The sequence below is a fragment of the Salmo salar genome, chromosome ssa17 (genome assembly GCF_905237065.1).
Source record: "Salmo salar chromosome ssa17, Ssal_v3.1, whole genome shotgun sequence".
In the NCBI taxonomy this organism is placed as follows: domain Eukaryota; kingdom Metazoa; phylum Chordata; class Actinopteri; order Salmoniformes; family Salmonidae; genus Salmo; species Salmo salar.
Window position 1 is genome coordinate 24709055 of NC_059458.1, and position 14499 is coordinate 24723553.

The 14499-nt window shown below is 43.0% G+C and overlaps 1 protein-coding gene and 1 long non-coding RNA gene across 2 annotated transcripts; one reads left to right on the forward strand and one right to left on the reverse strand.

The window, feature by feature from the left end:
• Positions 1-1393: 1393 nt before the first annotated feature.
• LOC106575624 (uncharacterized) lies at positions 1394-12353 on the reverse strand. The gene is made up of 3 exons (XR_001321814.2): positions 12105-12353; positions 11058-11220; positions 1394-2657 (listed from the first exon to the last, which is right to left on the reverse strand). It is a non-coding gene; the product is annotated as an uncharacterized lncRNA (long non-coding RNA).
• Positions 12048-13417, forward strand: LOC106575623 (nuclear receptor subfamily 0 group B member 1). The gene is made up of 2 exons (XM_014152235.2): positions 12048-12706; positions 13010-13417. The coding sequence occupies exons 1-2, from the start codon at positions 12154-12156 to the stop codon at positions 13249-13251; spliced, it is 795 nt and encodes a 264-aa protein (XP_014007710.1). The 5' UTR covers positions 12048-12153; the 3' UTR covers positions 13252-13417.
• The last annotated feature ends 1082 nt before the right edge of the window (positions 13418-14499 follow it).

Genomic DNA, 14499 nt, shown 5'->3' on the forward strand with positions numbered 1-14499 from the left:
GCTTGGATTGCGTCCTACCTGACAGGTCGCTCCTACCAGGTGGCGTGGCGAGAATCTGTCTCTGCACCATGCGCTCTCACCACTGGTGTCCCCCAGGGCTCTGTTCTAGGCCCTCTCCTATTCTCGCTATACACCAAGTCACTTGGCTCAGTCATATCCTCACATGGTCTCTCCTATCATTGCTATGCAGACGACACACAATTAATCTTCTCCTTTCCCCCTTCTGATAACCAGGCGGCGAATCGCATCTCTGCATGTCTGTCAGACATATCAGTGTGGATGACGGATCACCACCTCAAGCTGAACCTCGGCAAGACGGAGCTGCTCTTCCTCCCGGGAAGGACTGCCCGTTCCATGATCTCGCCATCACGGTTGACAACTCCCTTGTGTCCTCCTCCCAGAGTGCTAAGAACCTTGGCGTGATCCTGGACAACACCCTGTCGTTCTCCACTAACATCAAGGCGGTGACCCGATCCTGTAGGTTCATGCTCTACAACATTCGCAGAGTACGACCCTGCCTCACACAGGAAGCGGCGCAGGTCCTAATCCAGGCACTTGTCATCTCCCGTCTGGATTACTGCAACTCGCTGTTGGCTGGGCTCCCTGCCTGTGCCATTAAACCCCTACAACTCATCCAGAACGCCGCAGCCCGTCTGGTGTTCAACCTTCCCAAGTTCTCTCACGTCACCCCGCTCCTCCGCTCTCTCCACTGGCTTCCAGTTGAAGCTCGCATCCGCTACAAGACCATGGTGATTGCCTACGGAGCTGTGAAGGGAACGGCACCTCCATACCTTCAGGCTCTGATCAGGCCCTACACCCAAACAAGGGCACTACGTTCATCCACCTCTGGCCTGCTGGCCCCCCTACCTCTGAGGAAGCACAGTTCCCGCTCAGCCCAGTCAAAACTGTTCGCTGCTCTGGCACCCCAATGGTGGAACAAGCTCCCTCACAACGCCAGGACAGCGGAGTCAATCACCACCTTCCGGAGACACCTGAAACCCCACCTCTTTAAGGAATACCTAGGATAGGATCAAGTAATCCTTCTAACCCCCCCCTTAAAAGATTTAGATGCACTATTGTAAAGTGGTTGTTCCACTGGATATCATAAGGTGAATGCACCAATTTGTAAGTCGCTCTGGATAAGAGCGTCTGCTAAATGACTTAAATGTAAATGTAAATGTAATGTAAATGAATTGAATCAGTGCAAAAAGACAACTAAAGCTTACTGCTAATTTAAAAATTTTTGTTACAAGCCGTGTTTCGTTAAAGCCTATTTATTTTTGGTACAAGCCGTGTTTCGTTAAAGCCTATTTATTTTTGTTACAAGCCGTGTTTCGTTAAAGCCTGTGTAAAGTTCATTTGTTTCAATGTACCGGTAGGCACCTGCGGCTTAAAGACATGTGCGGCTTATTTATGTTCAAAATATATTTTTTTTTTAAATGTGAAAATTTTTAAAATTGTCTGAAAACAGTGTCCATGCTAGTAGTGTTCAGGTTAACACTACATTTGGAGCACTGTTTTAACACAAAACATTGCAATACATGTCACAACACGTCTAAATATATGTGTCATGTTATGACAGATTTTGACCCATTATGTCAGCAGTTATGACATGGTTATGACCAAGTTATGAGTTGTTATGGCGCTATGCTTCCAATAAAGAGTTACCCGTTCAGAAAATGCCAGTGCGTCTCTAAAACCAAAGATGGTACATATCCAAGGACAGCTAGTAGCATCTACAAGGCGATGGCATACAATGCATGTAGTTTGAGTAACACAGTGACATCGGCAACCATTTTTGTCAACAGTTTAGTCTTTGGGATGAATCGTCTTTCAAACTTTTCTTCTGATCAGTCAAGGTCACCTTTGGAGTCTGTGGAGCAGGGCAGCTCCCCCCTCACATCCATCATTCCTTAAGAGAAAATAAGTGAATCCAGTGCTGAATGGCTGTCAATCACTCACGCTGTTACTCCACTTCTCAAATGTCTGCTCTCTCCATGGCAACACTATTACACCCATCATTTTACCTTTTATGCGAACACGGCTCCAATCCCTCTACCTGTGAAGGCAACATAAACATGGCCTGTTCAGAGCACCTCCATAAAAGGTGATGAAAGACACACAAACTACAACCGATGGGCCCGTTTAATATTTCCCCAAACACACCGGGCCCACCCTCTTCGCTCAATTATAACTCTTCAGAACATAAATGAATATGTAAAAGTTGTCTGTGCAGGCTGCCGGTGTCCCTGTGGCGAAGGCCGTTCCTCAGTTTTACGAGAGAGGAGAGTTTTCTGGTAGTGACTGATGTTTTACCTCAGGAGGCTTGCAGGCTTGATTGAAAGGCTCCGTGCCAGCAGCATCCCAGGGTGCTATCCGGGTTCAAATACTACTTCAAATCTTTCAAATATTTTCAGATGGTTTGCTTTAGTTTGCCCAGAGTGTCAGGTGGGCTGGGTTTGGGAGTTGTCTATTGGTTCCATTGCAACAGGCAAGCTCAATAAAGTCCAGATAAAGTATTTGAAATGATTTCCAGTAGTATTTGAAGCAAGGTCTGATCTCTAAGCCTTTACGGAGTCCCTATGGCCTCGTTTGGGAATGTACCACACATATTAACTGCCAGGACGGGGGAAGATGCATGCTTCTGATATGGGATTCTGAAACAGAGAGGAAGAGTTGTGAATTATTTAGCTGGCCTTGACAATGCAGCGCCCCCATTGTGTTCCATCTCCCCCTGCTTAATTAACTGCAGTAGGTTTGATCTTGGGGCTGGATAATGGAAACATTCACAAGGACACTCCTCTCCTGACTGCTTTAGCAGTCTCATGGTTAGACTGTGCTGCTCCAAGGCTTTGTGCTTGTTGTTAAATATCAAATCAGATTATTAATGCTTCTAATTGGTTGACTTGGTTTCAAAATGTGTATTCCTTTGTTAATAACCACACATTTCCATTTCTATAACTTCTGATTCCACAAAATACAAACTATGACACAAATAGATAAAAAAAATAACTTATTAACCTTTTACTGCAGTGGGCTGAATCAGGGTCACACAGAGTGATTCTTGGTAGTCTTAAACAAATATACTTTGAAACAAAAGTATCCACCTCACACACATGGTTATGGGCTTCAAAAAAGAAGACCCCTGTACCATGTCAGATATAGAGATGAAATGTATTCCATCTTGAGTTTGCATCCCAATATTACACTTTATAGACTGAAATATAACAAAACTGTTTGACATAGAAACACCAGATTTTCATCTGTTTATTTAACAAAAATAATCTTTATGAATTATGAAATTATGAAAAATATGAATAACATTCCACCCATGAAGCCAAAGAGGTCGCTTTTGGTCATTGGCTGCAGGACTACCAGAGAAAAAAAGCGTTCAGAAAAACATCTGCCCAAGTAATGAAGCCAACAAATGAGCCTGTGTACCAGTACAGTAGGAAGAGAGGTCTGTCACAGCTGTTGGAACAACATATTCTACATAATGAACTGTGGACAGCATGACCTTGTGTTCAGCACAGAGCACTGGTTCACTTCTGAGAAAGAGAGAAAGGTAAGGGGTTGGGTGTGTGGGTGGATAGTGGAGATGTACTCACAGGCATGGATTTGACATTTCAGTGTCAGTAAGTAACAGGATGTACTTGCTGTGCCCTGACAACAATGTCAGGGCACACAATGTTGATTGGTATACTCTGGTCTGTCTTTATGAGTTCAAGCTCACACTGAGGTGCATGTGATAATCACACATCAAACCTCCCTGAGAGAGGTACACATTATAATCACACATCAAACCTCCCTGAGAGAGTAGCACATGATAATCACACATCAAACCTCCCTGAGAGAGATGCACATTATAATCACACACCGAACCTCCCTGAGAGAGGTGCACATTATAATCACACATCAAACCTCCCTGAGAGAGGTACACATTATTATCACACATCAAACCTCCCTGAGAGAGTAGCACATTATAATCACACATCAAACCTCCCTGAGAGAGTAGCACATGATAATCACACATCAAACCTCCCTGAGAGAGGTACACATTATAATCACACACCGAACCTCCCTGAGAGAGGTGCACATTATAATCACACATCAAACCTCCCTGAGAGAGGTACACATTATAATCACACATCAAACCTCCCTGAGAGAGTAGCACATGATAATCACACATCAAACCTCCCTGAGAGAGATGCACATGATAATCACACATCAAACCTCCCTGAGAGAGGTGCACATTATAATCACACACCGAACCTCCCTGAGAGAGATGCACATTATAATCACACATCAAACCTCCCTGAGAGAGGTGCACATTAAATCACACATCAAACCTCCCTGAGAGAGATGCACATGATAATCACACATCAAACCTCCCTGAGAGAGATGCACATGATAATCACACATCAAACCTCCCTGAGAGAGATGCACATGATAATCACACATCAAACCTCCCTGAGAGAGGTGCACATTATAATCACACATCAAACCTCCCTGAGAGAGGTGCACATTAAATCACACACCGAACCTCCCTGAGAGAGGTGCACATTATAATCACACATCAAACCTCCCTGAGAGAGGTGCACATTAAATCACACATCAAACCTCACTGAGGTGCACATGATAATCACACATCAAACCTCCCTGAGAGAGGTACACATTATAATCACACATCAAACCTCCCTGAGAGAGGTGCACATAATCACACATCAAACCTCCCTGAGAGAGGTGCACATTATAATCACACATCAAACCTCCCTGAGAGAGGTGCACATTATAATCACACATCAAACCTCCCTGAGAGAGGTGCACATTATAATCACACATCAAACCTCCCTGAGAGAGGTGCACATTATAATCACACATCAAACCTCCCTGAGAGAGGTACACATAATCACACATAAAACCTCCCTGAGAGAGATGCACATTATAATCCCACATCAAACCTCCCTGAGAGAGATGCACATGATAATCACACATCAAACCTCCCTGAGAGAGATGCACATGATAATCACACATCAAACAGAAACAAGCAAAATGTTGAGACAACTGATAACATTTCTATGAAGACGCACTCCCACTCATTCTCAAGGACCCAATTTGAGAAAGAATAAAAGCAACCCAGTCCTAGCTAATGGCTATCATGTAAAGTCCTAGCAAGGTGCAGGTCCTATTTGTTTATCCAGGGCTAACTCCAACTCAATGGCCTCTGGTCTGCTTTACAGCTACCTCATATCCATGGCAGACTGCAGACCTTTATTAGATTTTTTTTATTTCACTAGGCAAGTCAGTTATGAACTAATTCTTATTTACAATGACTGCTTATTCTGTCTAAACCCTAACGACACTGGGCCAATTGTGCGCCGCCCTATGTGACTCGCAATCACGGACGGTTGTGATACAGTTTGGAATCGTACCAGGGTCTGTAGTGACACCTCTAGCACTGGAATACAGTGCCTTAGACCGCTGCGCCACTCGGGAGCCTTAATGACAGACCGTCTATATCGCCATGGCAGATGGCCAGACTGCAGACCTTAATGACAAACCGTCTATTCTGATTTAAGCAGCAGACGCCAGTTGCTGCCCCACACACCTCATCAACCCTGGTGTCCATCCCTGCTACGGCAGACCCAGGATTCAAACGCGTAGGTCTCATCTTAAAGGCCCAGTGTAGTCAAAATGATGTTGTTCCTGTGTTTTGTATCATATTGTACATCAGCTGATGAAACTAAGACCGTAGAAGTGTGAGTTAAGGATTGCCTGGTGACATCACCAGGCAGTAAATTGATTAATAGACCAATAAGAGTTCCAAACCTGTCTGCCAATAACAGTTCGTTTTCAGTTTCCCCCTTCCAACTTACACCACTCCCAGTCAGTCCAAGAAAAATTCTTAGTTGAGAAATCATTTTTTGCTAAAAAGCTATTGTTGTCCATTTTAGTGGAAAACTATTACAGTAAGGTACTTAATTGTTACCCAGAAATGATCATTGATACAAAAACATCTGCATCTCCTCTTTTTCCTTTTTTAACCCCTGTAAGAGAAAGGATATGAAGCTGGGGAGTGGAGACACACACGCACACACACACACACACACACACACACACACACACACACACACACACACACACACACACACACACACACACACACACACACACACACACACAAAGTGTCAAATGAATGTCCTCCATCATACCTCTTTAACAGACAGACTGATAAAAGGCCTTGAAATAAAGCATCATGCAATTTGTAACTCTCCAATAGACAAGGCCACCCGTTATTACAAGTCATATCGCCGTTGTCGAGGCAGTATCCATGGTAACAGTCAGTTCTTCATAACATACTTCCAAGTATGTTCCCACAAAGAATTATCCAGGGTCATACATCCAAACTTATAGGGTTCGGTTGAATAAACCTACAGCTATTTCTTATGGTTCCTGTCATGGTGCTGCCTAATTTTGGATTGCATAAACAAACACTAAAACAATGAGGTAATCTGTTGTGGCTATTCCGTTTGCTCACATCATTACATCAGACTCTGATGAGGACGACGCTGGACTCAATCACTCTGACGTCATACAAGGCATGAGCTGGCCAATCAAGCATTACGACACAGTTCAGATTAACCACTATGCATTGCATCACGATGGATATTTAACAGCATACTAAACCCTGAGGAACAGCCTTGAAGTTAAAACCTGGGCTGTGATTAACTTTAATACAGATGATGAACATGCCATTAACGACACTCCAAAATGTAGCCCTTTTCAAGGACCATCGATTCCTCATCATGAACAAGTGGCTCGCCACTCCCAACTTACTGCGGTTCTAAGGCTGAACACATCCCCCTCCCTTACAGTAGCAATAAGGCCTTAGTAATGAATGAATGCAGCCCATACAGTAAGTATTGTCTTTGATCCTATGCCTGTGATGTCATAGCTGGCTTTCAAACCCAGGCTTTCAGTGTGGGCAGTACTTTGTGGATATCTGACACTTAAGGCTCTACTTAAAACTTCTTCAGAATTGGTGGGTCCCCCATGGGACGGTTGAGCTAATGTAGGCTAATGTGATTATCATGAGGTTGTAAGTAACAAGAACATTTCCCAGGACATAGACATATCTGATATTGGCAGAAAGCTTAAATTCTTGTTACTTCTTCGGACTAGGGGGCAGTATTCGGAAGTTTGGATGAATGAGGTGCCCAAAGTAAACTGCCTGTTACTCAGGCCCAGAAGCTAGGATATGCATACAATAGTATTGGATAGAAAACACTCTAAAGATTCCAAAACTGTTAAAATAAAGTCTGTGAGTATAACAGAACTGATATGGCAGGCGAAAACCCGAGGACAATCCGTCCAGATTTTTTTTCTTCAGCTCACCTCTGATTACAATGGCTGGGAATGAGAATATAAAAGGAAGTCCTCCCAGATTGCAGTTCCTAGGGCTTCCACTAGATGTCAACAGTCTTTAACAATAGTTTTAAGCTTGTTTTTTGAAAAATGAGCTAGAATTTGTAGTTTTCTAAGTGGCTCCCATTTTGGCTGTAGTGTTTGTTGCGCGTTCCGGTGAGGGCGTGCACTTTGTTATTTATCTCCGGTAATGGTCTCTGGTATTCTCCGTCTTAAATTTTATCGTTTATTTATTAGGGTACTTCAGGATTGATTAGGAACGTTGTTTGATATGTTTGGAAGAAGTTTATTGGTAACTTACAGGATTCATTTGTATGCATTTTGAAAGAGGGAAACCGGTGAATTACTGAGTCAAGAGCGCCAATGAAACTTACTTTTTTGGGATATAAAGAAGTACTTTATTGAACAAAAAGAAAATTTGTTATGTAGCTGGGACCCTTGTGATTGCAACCAGATGAAGATCTTCAAAGGTAAGTGATTTATTTTATCGCTATTTCTGACTTTCGTGACGCCTCTGTTTGGTTGGAAAATGTATGTAATGCTTTTGTGTGGGGGGCGCTGTCCTCAGATAATCGCATGGTGTGCTTTTGCCGTAAAGCCTTTTTGAAATCTGACAAAGCGGCTGGATTAACAAGAAGTTAAGCTTTTAAATGATGTATGACACTTGTATTTTCATGAATGTTTAATATTACGATTCCTGTAACTTGAATTTGGCGCTCTGCAATTTCACCGGATGTTGTCGAGGTGGGACGCTAGCGTCCCAATGATCCGTAAGAAGTTTTAATCTAACTGCACTGTCCAATTTACAGTAGCCATTACAGTGAAATAATACCATGCTATTGTTTGAGGAGAGTGCACAGTTTTGAACTTGAAAAGTTATTAATAAACATATTCGGCACATTTGGGCAGTCTTGATACAACATTTTGAACAGAAATACAATGGTTCATTGGATCAGTCTAAAACTTTGCACATACAATGTTGCCATCTAGTGGCCAAAATCTAAATTGCATCTGGGCTGGAATAATACATTATGGCCGTCAAAGTGTTGATTTGGGTATGTCATTTTAGTGGAAAATTGAAAAAAGGGGCAGATCCTTAAGAGGTTTTTAAGAAAAACCAGTGACTAGTGTTTCAAGGAAGGCCAAAAACAATGGACTTTATGTGCTTTGAAAGTGCTGCATACTGTATACTGATACAAGCAATGTTTACCATCTTTACCATGTTTACAATGTTTATCATGTTTACAACGTTTACCATGTTTTCCATGTTTGTCATGTTTGTCATGTTCGTCATGTTTACCATGTTTATCATGTTTAAAATGATTATCATGTTACCAAGTTCGTCATGTTTACCAACTGCATTACTTTTCAAACATGCACTTTTTTTTGCACAAGAAGAATTGATTATTGTAATTGCCAGGATGTCCAGTACCTGGTATGGATTGAATAGAGCGTTTACTTCCAACAAAACAACGTCTACCAGTGTGAAACGTCTGGTGTCCGACTGTATGTTTTCATATTCAATATTCATCCTAAATCAAGTAGAATTCATGTACTGTATATAGGATTTGTGTCTCAGAATATCTGCATTATTCTCAAGGTCCAGGCGCAGGAATGTTTCCAAACAGTATGGGAATTAGACTGGGAAGAAGTCCTTGGTTCACTGAAAGCTTTTAGACTTTAGCCTTAAAGGAGTGCAAATCATAATATGGAAGTGCCCTTGTCCTTGTAATCCTGAGAGTTTCACTCTGAAACCAGACTAGAAAAGTTATATGAAAGTATAGTTGTACTTCGCCTAGTTTCATGGTCAGTTTGTGAGTTCAAAAGCAAAGACGCTCCTAGACAGAGAGAGGAGAGAATCCAACAACTAGACAATTCCTATGTCCAATGATTCACAAACTGTCATCATGCATGTACACCACAAAACGACTGAAACAGGTGGCTAATACAACATACAGTCACAATTTCTTTTCAATTTTATTTTGCCAATGCATCATTAATGTAGAATCTTCAAAGACAATGAGCAGAGGAAGCTAGCTCTTGGAGGCCATTACTTGACCTTGGTAGGCTACTGTATAAGAACATGGACTAGGCCAGTGAATAGGTCTGTTCAAAAGGCATAATACGAACAAAATCACATTTCAAAAAGCAGGAGAACATTTTGTGCAACATATTCTGTCCATGAGCAGAAACTGGTCAGGATAAAAGACATGGGTGGTGTGAGAGGTCACTGGGCAGGATAAAAGACATGGGTGGTGTGAAGAGGTCACTGGGCAGGATAAAAGACATCGGTGGTGTGAGGAGGTCACTGGGCAGGATAAAATACGTGGGTGGTGTGAGGAGGTCACTGGGCAGGATAAAAGACATGGGTGGTGTGAGGAGGTCACTGGGCAGGATAAAAGACAAGGGTGGTGTGAGGAGGTCACTGGGCAGGATAAAAGGCAAGGGTGGTGTGAGGAGTTCACTGGGCAGGATAAAAGACAAGGGTGGTGTGAGGAGGTCACTGAGCAGGATAAAATACATGGGTGGTGTTGTGTGAGGAGGTCACTGGGCAGGATAAAATACATGGGTGGTGTGAGGAGGTCACTTGGCAGGATAAAATACATGGGTTGGGGTGGGGTGTGGAGGAGAGGAAGAGTTTTGTGAAGGTTATTTATGCGACTCTGTCCTTGATCTATGCCTTGGAACAAAAATATACATTTTCAAGGAAATCAACTGTGAGAGTTTCTCTTTTGTGAATAATATTGTAAACCCCACCAAAGTACAGGCTTTCATCGGCTGCTACACCATAGCCTTGAGGAAAAAGTCAGAGGAAAAACAGCCTGCCTTGATATCATTTTCCAAACAGGCCAGCGAATCAATCATCTTTTATAATCTCCTCAAAGAGTGGATGACATCAGTGTTCCCTTCAAGACGTCTGTGTTGTTCTGTCACATCTGGTTCTGTCAAGCCTAATGCTGTGAGTGACCCTGAATTTCAGGACTTTCATGATAGATCTTCACTTGTGCTTTTGATTACAACCTTTTGTTCCCAGAGAGTGACCCAGACAGTCAGACATTCACTGACGGTGACACTGAGGCGGGGGAAGTATGTTGACAGTGTGTCATGGTGGGTTGTTGACATGCAACGCTGCTGAAGTTGGGGATCAGTTTGAGGAGGGAAAGAGTGACCCAGTGACACACACTCAAACACACTTGTCATTTCACATTATTGACATTGGTTATTTCTAAAAACTCCACTTCGAAGGAAAACTTTTCACCTGTATGTCAAATCAGACGATGAAAAAAATGACACTCCAATGACTTTTGAATTCTTTTACAATGCTTATTTCTCCCTATCGCTACAAATGTAATTAGATGTTGAACATGCTGTGTGGGCCGCCCTATACCCCAGGAGAGCAGAGAACAAGATATCTTTACTCTCTTTGAACTCAGATCTACCTTCCAAATGAGGACCTTACATTGAGAATAAGGATGACATTGACGGTGTCTAGACAGGAACCTTGCTTGCAGACGTGGCAACAAACCCAACGCCTATGAAATGTCAAAGTACACAGCTGCACATAAAGCTTCGCCTCTGGAATCCAATTGCTATTTGAAGGAAGAAGAAGCTCCGGTCTCAGAGATAATTACCTGGTATTAAGTTCTGGTGCGCAGGTATTCTTCAGTTTGTTTAGTTATTACGTGGAAGATGCCACAGAGTCAGGGTCAAGGTGCGTCTCGGTGGTGCGGATCAGGTGCGTTTTCCATTATCGAAGCCTGAGGTCACTAATTGAGGTCTGAAAGCTTGTAAGACCTGATGCAACAAACAAACAGAAATGTAGCACCGCTTGGATATTGTCACATTGCCCAGAAATTCATTTAACATGTGGCAACAAGTCTTCGAGAAGGGGACAATTCTGTGTATTGGTCTCTTCTCTTTCAGTGGATTTGGAATACCTTCCCACACAAGGCCACAACTATTCACACAAGGCCACAGAGAGGGAGCGAAAGACAGAGAGAAAGATAGAGAGAGAAGAGAGCGAGAGAGAGAGCGAAAGAGAGAGAGAGAGAAAGAGAGAGAGAAAGAGAGAACCCCCCCCCAGAAATACCTTATTTACATAAGTATTCAGACCCTTTGCTATGAGACTCAAAATTAGAGACTAGTCAGGATTTAGGGAAAGATGAACAGAGCCAAGTACAGAGAGATTCTTGATGAAAACCTGCTCCAGAGTGCTCAAAACCTCAGACTGGGACGATGGTTCACCTTCCAACAGGACAACGACCCTAAGCACACAGCCAAGACAATGCAGGAGTGGCTTCGGGACAAATCTCTGAATGTCCTTGAGTGGCCAAGCCAGAGCCCAGACTTGAACCCAATTAAACATCTCTGGAGAGACCTGAAAATGTAATACATTTTAAGGCTGTAACATACCAACATTTGGAAAAAGTCAAGGGGTCTGAATACTTTCCGAATGCACCATATAACCTAATTAATTAGAAAATCTAATTCAGGGGGACTTTTGCATAATCCATAAATTGGCTATTGTACTGTATGAAACCACTTTGGACTTTGGTGGCAACTGGTTGTCTGGCTCCCTCTAGTCGTGCGCCTGTGAGGAACTGGGTGGGCGGTGTCGTCGAATATTTAAAAAGTCTAAACAAGTTGTCAATGAGGAGGAAGAAAATATAAAACCTCACCTTCCACGTCGCCAGGGTTGTCTTCACCTGCAATCACCAGAAGGACAGGATGGCTTGCTTTGACAGCTGCCAGTGCCTAGGCGAAAGGGGACAAAGAAGCATCCTTTACAGCATTTTGAAAAACGACAACCAACCGAATCAGCATTCACAGGGGCGGGCGAGGTTGGCGGTCCCTCAACAGCAGGCTTGTTCGTGTGGATCTAAGAAGAAAGTGGTTCTCCGTTCTCCCCAGACAACTTGTAAAGCAGCGTCGGAAGCGCTTTTAAAAACGCTGAAGTTTGTTAAAAATGTACTTTGTTTTCGGGAACTTCCAGCGGAGGACCAGTTACAGCTCGTGCGCAACAGCTGGGCCCAGCTGCTCGTTTTGGGCATGGCGCAGGACTTGATCGACTTCGAGACCATTGAGACGCCAGAACTCAGTATGTTACAGAACATACTAACCAGCGGACAAGGAAGACAGGAGACTGCGCACGGGCGCAGTGGCCAAGGCGTTTCTCTCACTGATGTCCAAGGAATAAAAATGTTTTTGAATAAATGTTGGGGACTGGACATCAGCACTAAAGAATATGCATATTTAAAGGGAGCCATTCTCTTCAATCCAGGTTTGTTAAACAAATTGTTTTATGGTGTATTTACTAGTTGTATTATTATTAACAAGCCTGTTATCATTGTTATTATTATAGTTGTTTTTGTTATTATTTTTATAATAACAATGATCATCATCATTTTTATTATTATAATCATTATTATTATTATTATTATTATTGTTTTGATCATTATTATTAGTAGCCTATTATTATTATTATTTTATGAATGGGCTGTTATTAACTATGCGACTATTTTTGACTCGTTTGAGTTCACCTTAATAGTTTCTGATTTTAACTTCCATTTTATTTTCTCCTTAGACATTGCAGAGCTCCGGTGTCAAAGCTACATTCAGGCACTGCAGAGCGAAGCGCATCAAGCCCTTAATGAATATGTGAAAGTCACTCACCGAAGAGACGCTACAAGGTTCACTAAACTATTCATCGCGCTCTCCATGCTACGGTCCATCAATGCAAACGTCGTTGCTGGACTTTTCTTTAAACCTGTCATCGGCACGGTCAGCATGAATGAACTTCTGCTCGAGATGTTTTACGGAAAATAGAGGGAATAAACTGTTTAAAGACTGAATATAGACAGAGCTGTGGACTGGACTGGAGGCTGAGCAGAATAACAACAGGCAGGTGTATACTGTAGGGTTGCTATCCATATGTATTTATTTTGCTATAACACACCCTATTTTTGTAAAATAAAAGTGTTTGGTGAACTTTGCATGTGGTTATTTCAGTTTATCAACCTATATCATCCTTTTTAAATTATAACCTATAGTAATGTCTAATCACAGCACCATAATACATTCAATCTTATTTGATTGCAATACATTACCTGGATAATGGTGGCATAGGTGCATAATACATTCAATCTTATTTGATTGCAATTGCAATCAGTTTCTATCCCTCTCCTCGGCCCGAACCAGGGACTCTCTGCACACATCGAAAACTGCCTCCCACCAAGCATCATTACTCATCGCTCGCGCAAGGGGAACAACTACTTCAGGTCTCAGAGCGAGTGACGTCACCGATTGAAACGCTATTAGCGCGCACCACCGCTAACTAGATATCCGTTTCACACCGGTTACACAATACATTACCTAAATAATGCTGACAGTGATAATGCATTACTGTGTTTCACCTCAAGAGGGCAATGCTCACCCACAAACCTAAGAGAGAATTTGAGGCACTCTAGAGAAAGACATTTCCATTCATGCAGACATTGACAACTACTTCAATCCCAGGGCTTTCAGCACTCCCATAGGTCCTGAACTGTCTAGGTTGTAAACTGCTTTTTGAGGTACTGTGAATATGTTAAAAACAGAGGTAGTGCTACCAGTGTTGCTAATAATATGCATTCATTCAACACGCCTCCAGACACCAATGACGTAGCGTCTCATGTCAGGGCAGGTCATTGGACTGGGTCGGTCCCTTAGGAGGGGCTGCTGTACCATCTAGTGAGGGTGAGGTGGGTCACAACACGTGTCTGGTGCCAACCAGTGTCAGGATAAGACCAGGCTGTTAGGATACCCACACCACATGCCACACACATCAATGGCACGAAGAGGCACCTGGCAGGTGGCTGTGGGGATCAGGAGTGGCATGGACCTGGGGTGAGGCGTGTTGGCTTCCAGTCATGCAGTAAGGAGAGGGGACGGCTGCCAGGCCTGAGAGTTGTTGCCGTGAAGAAGCGCTGGGCGGAGGCCGTGGGAGGAGGCAACAGGCAGTGGTGGTGAGGCCTGATGATAAACGTGATCAATGTGGGCTAAGTTCATTATAGGAGGGGGAAGAGGAAGATGAGG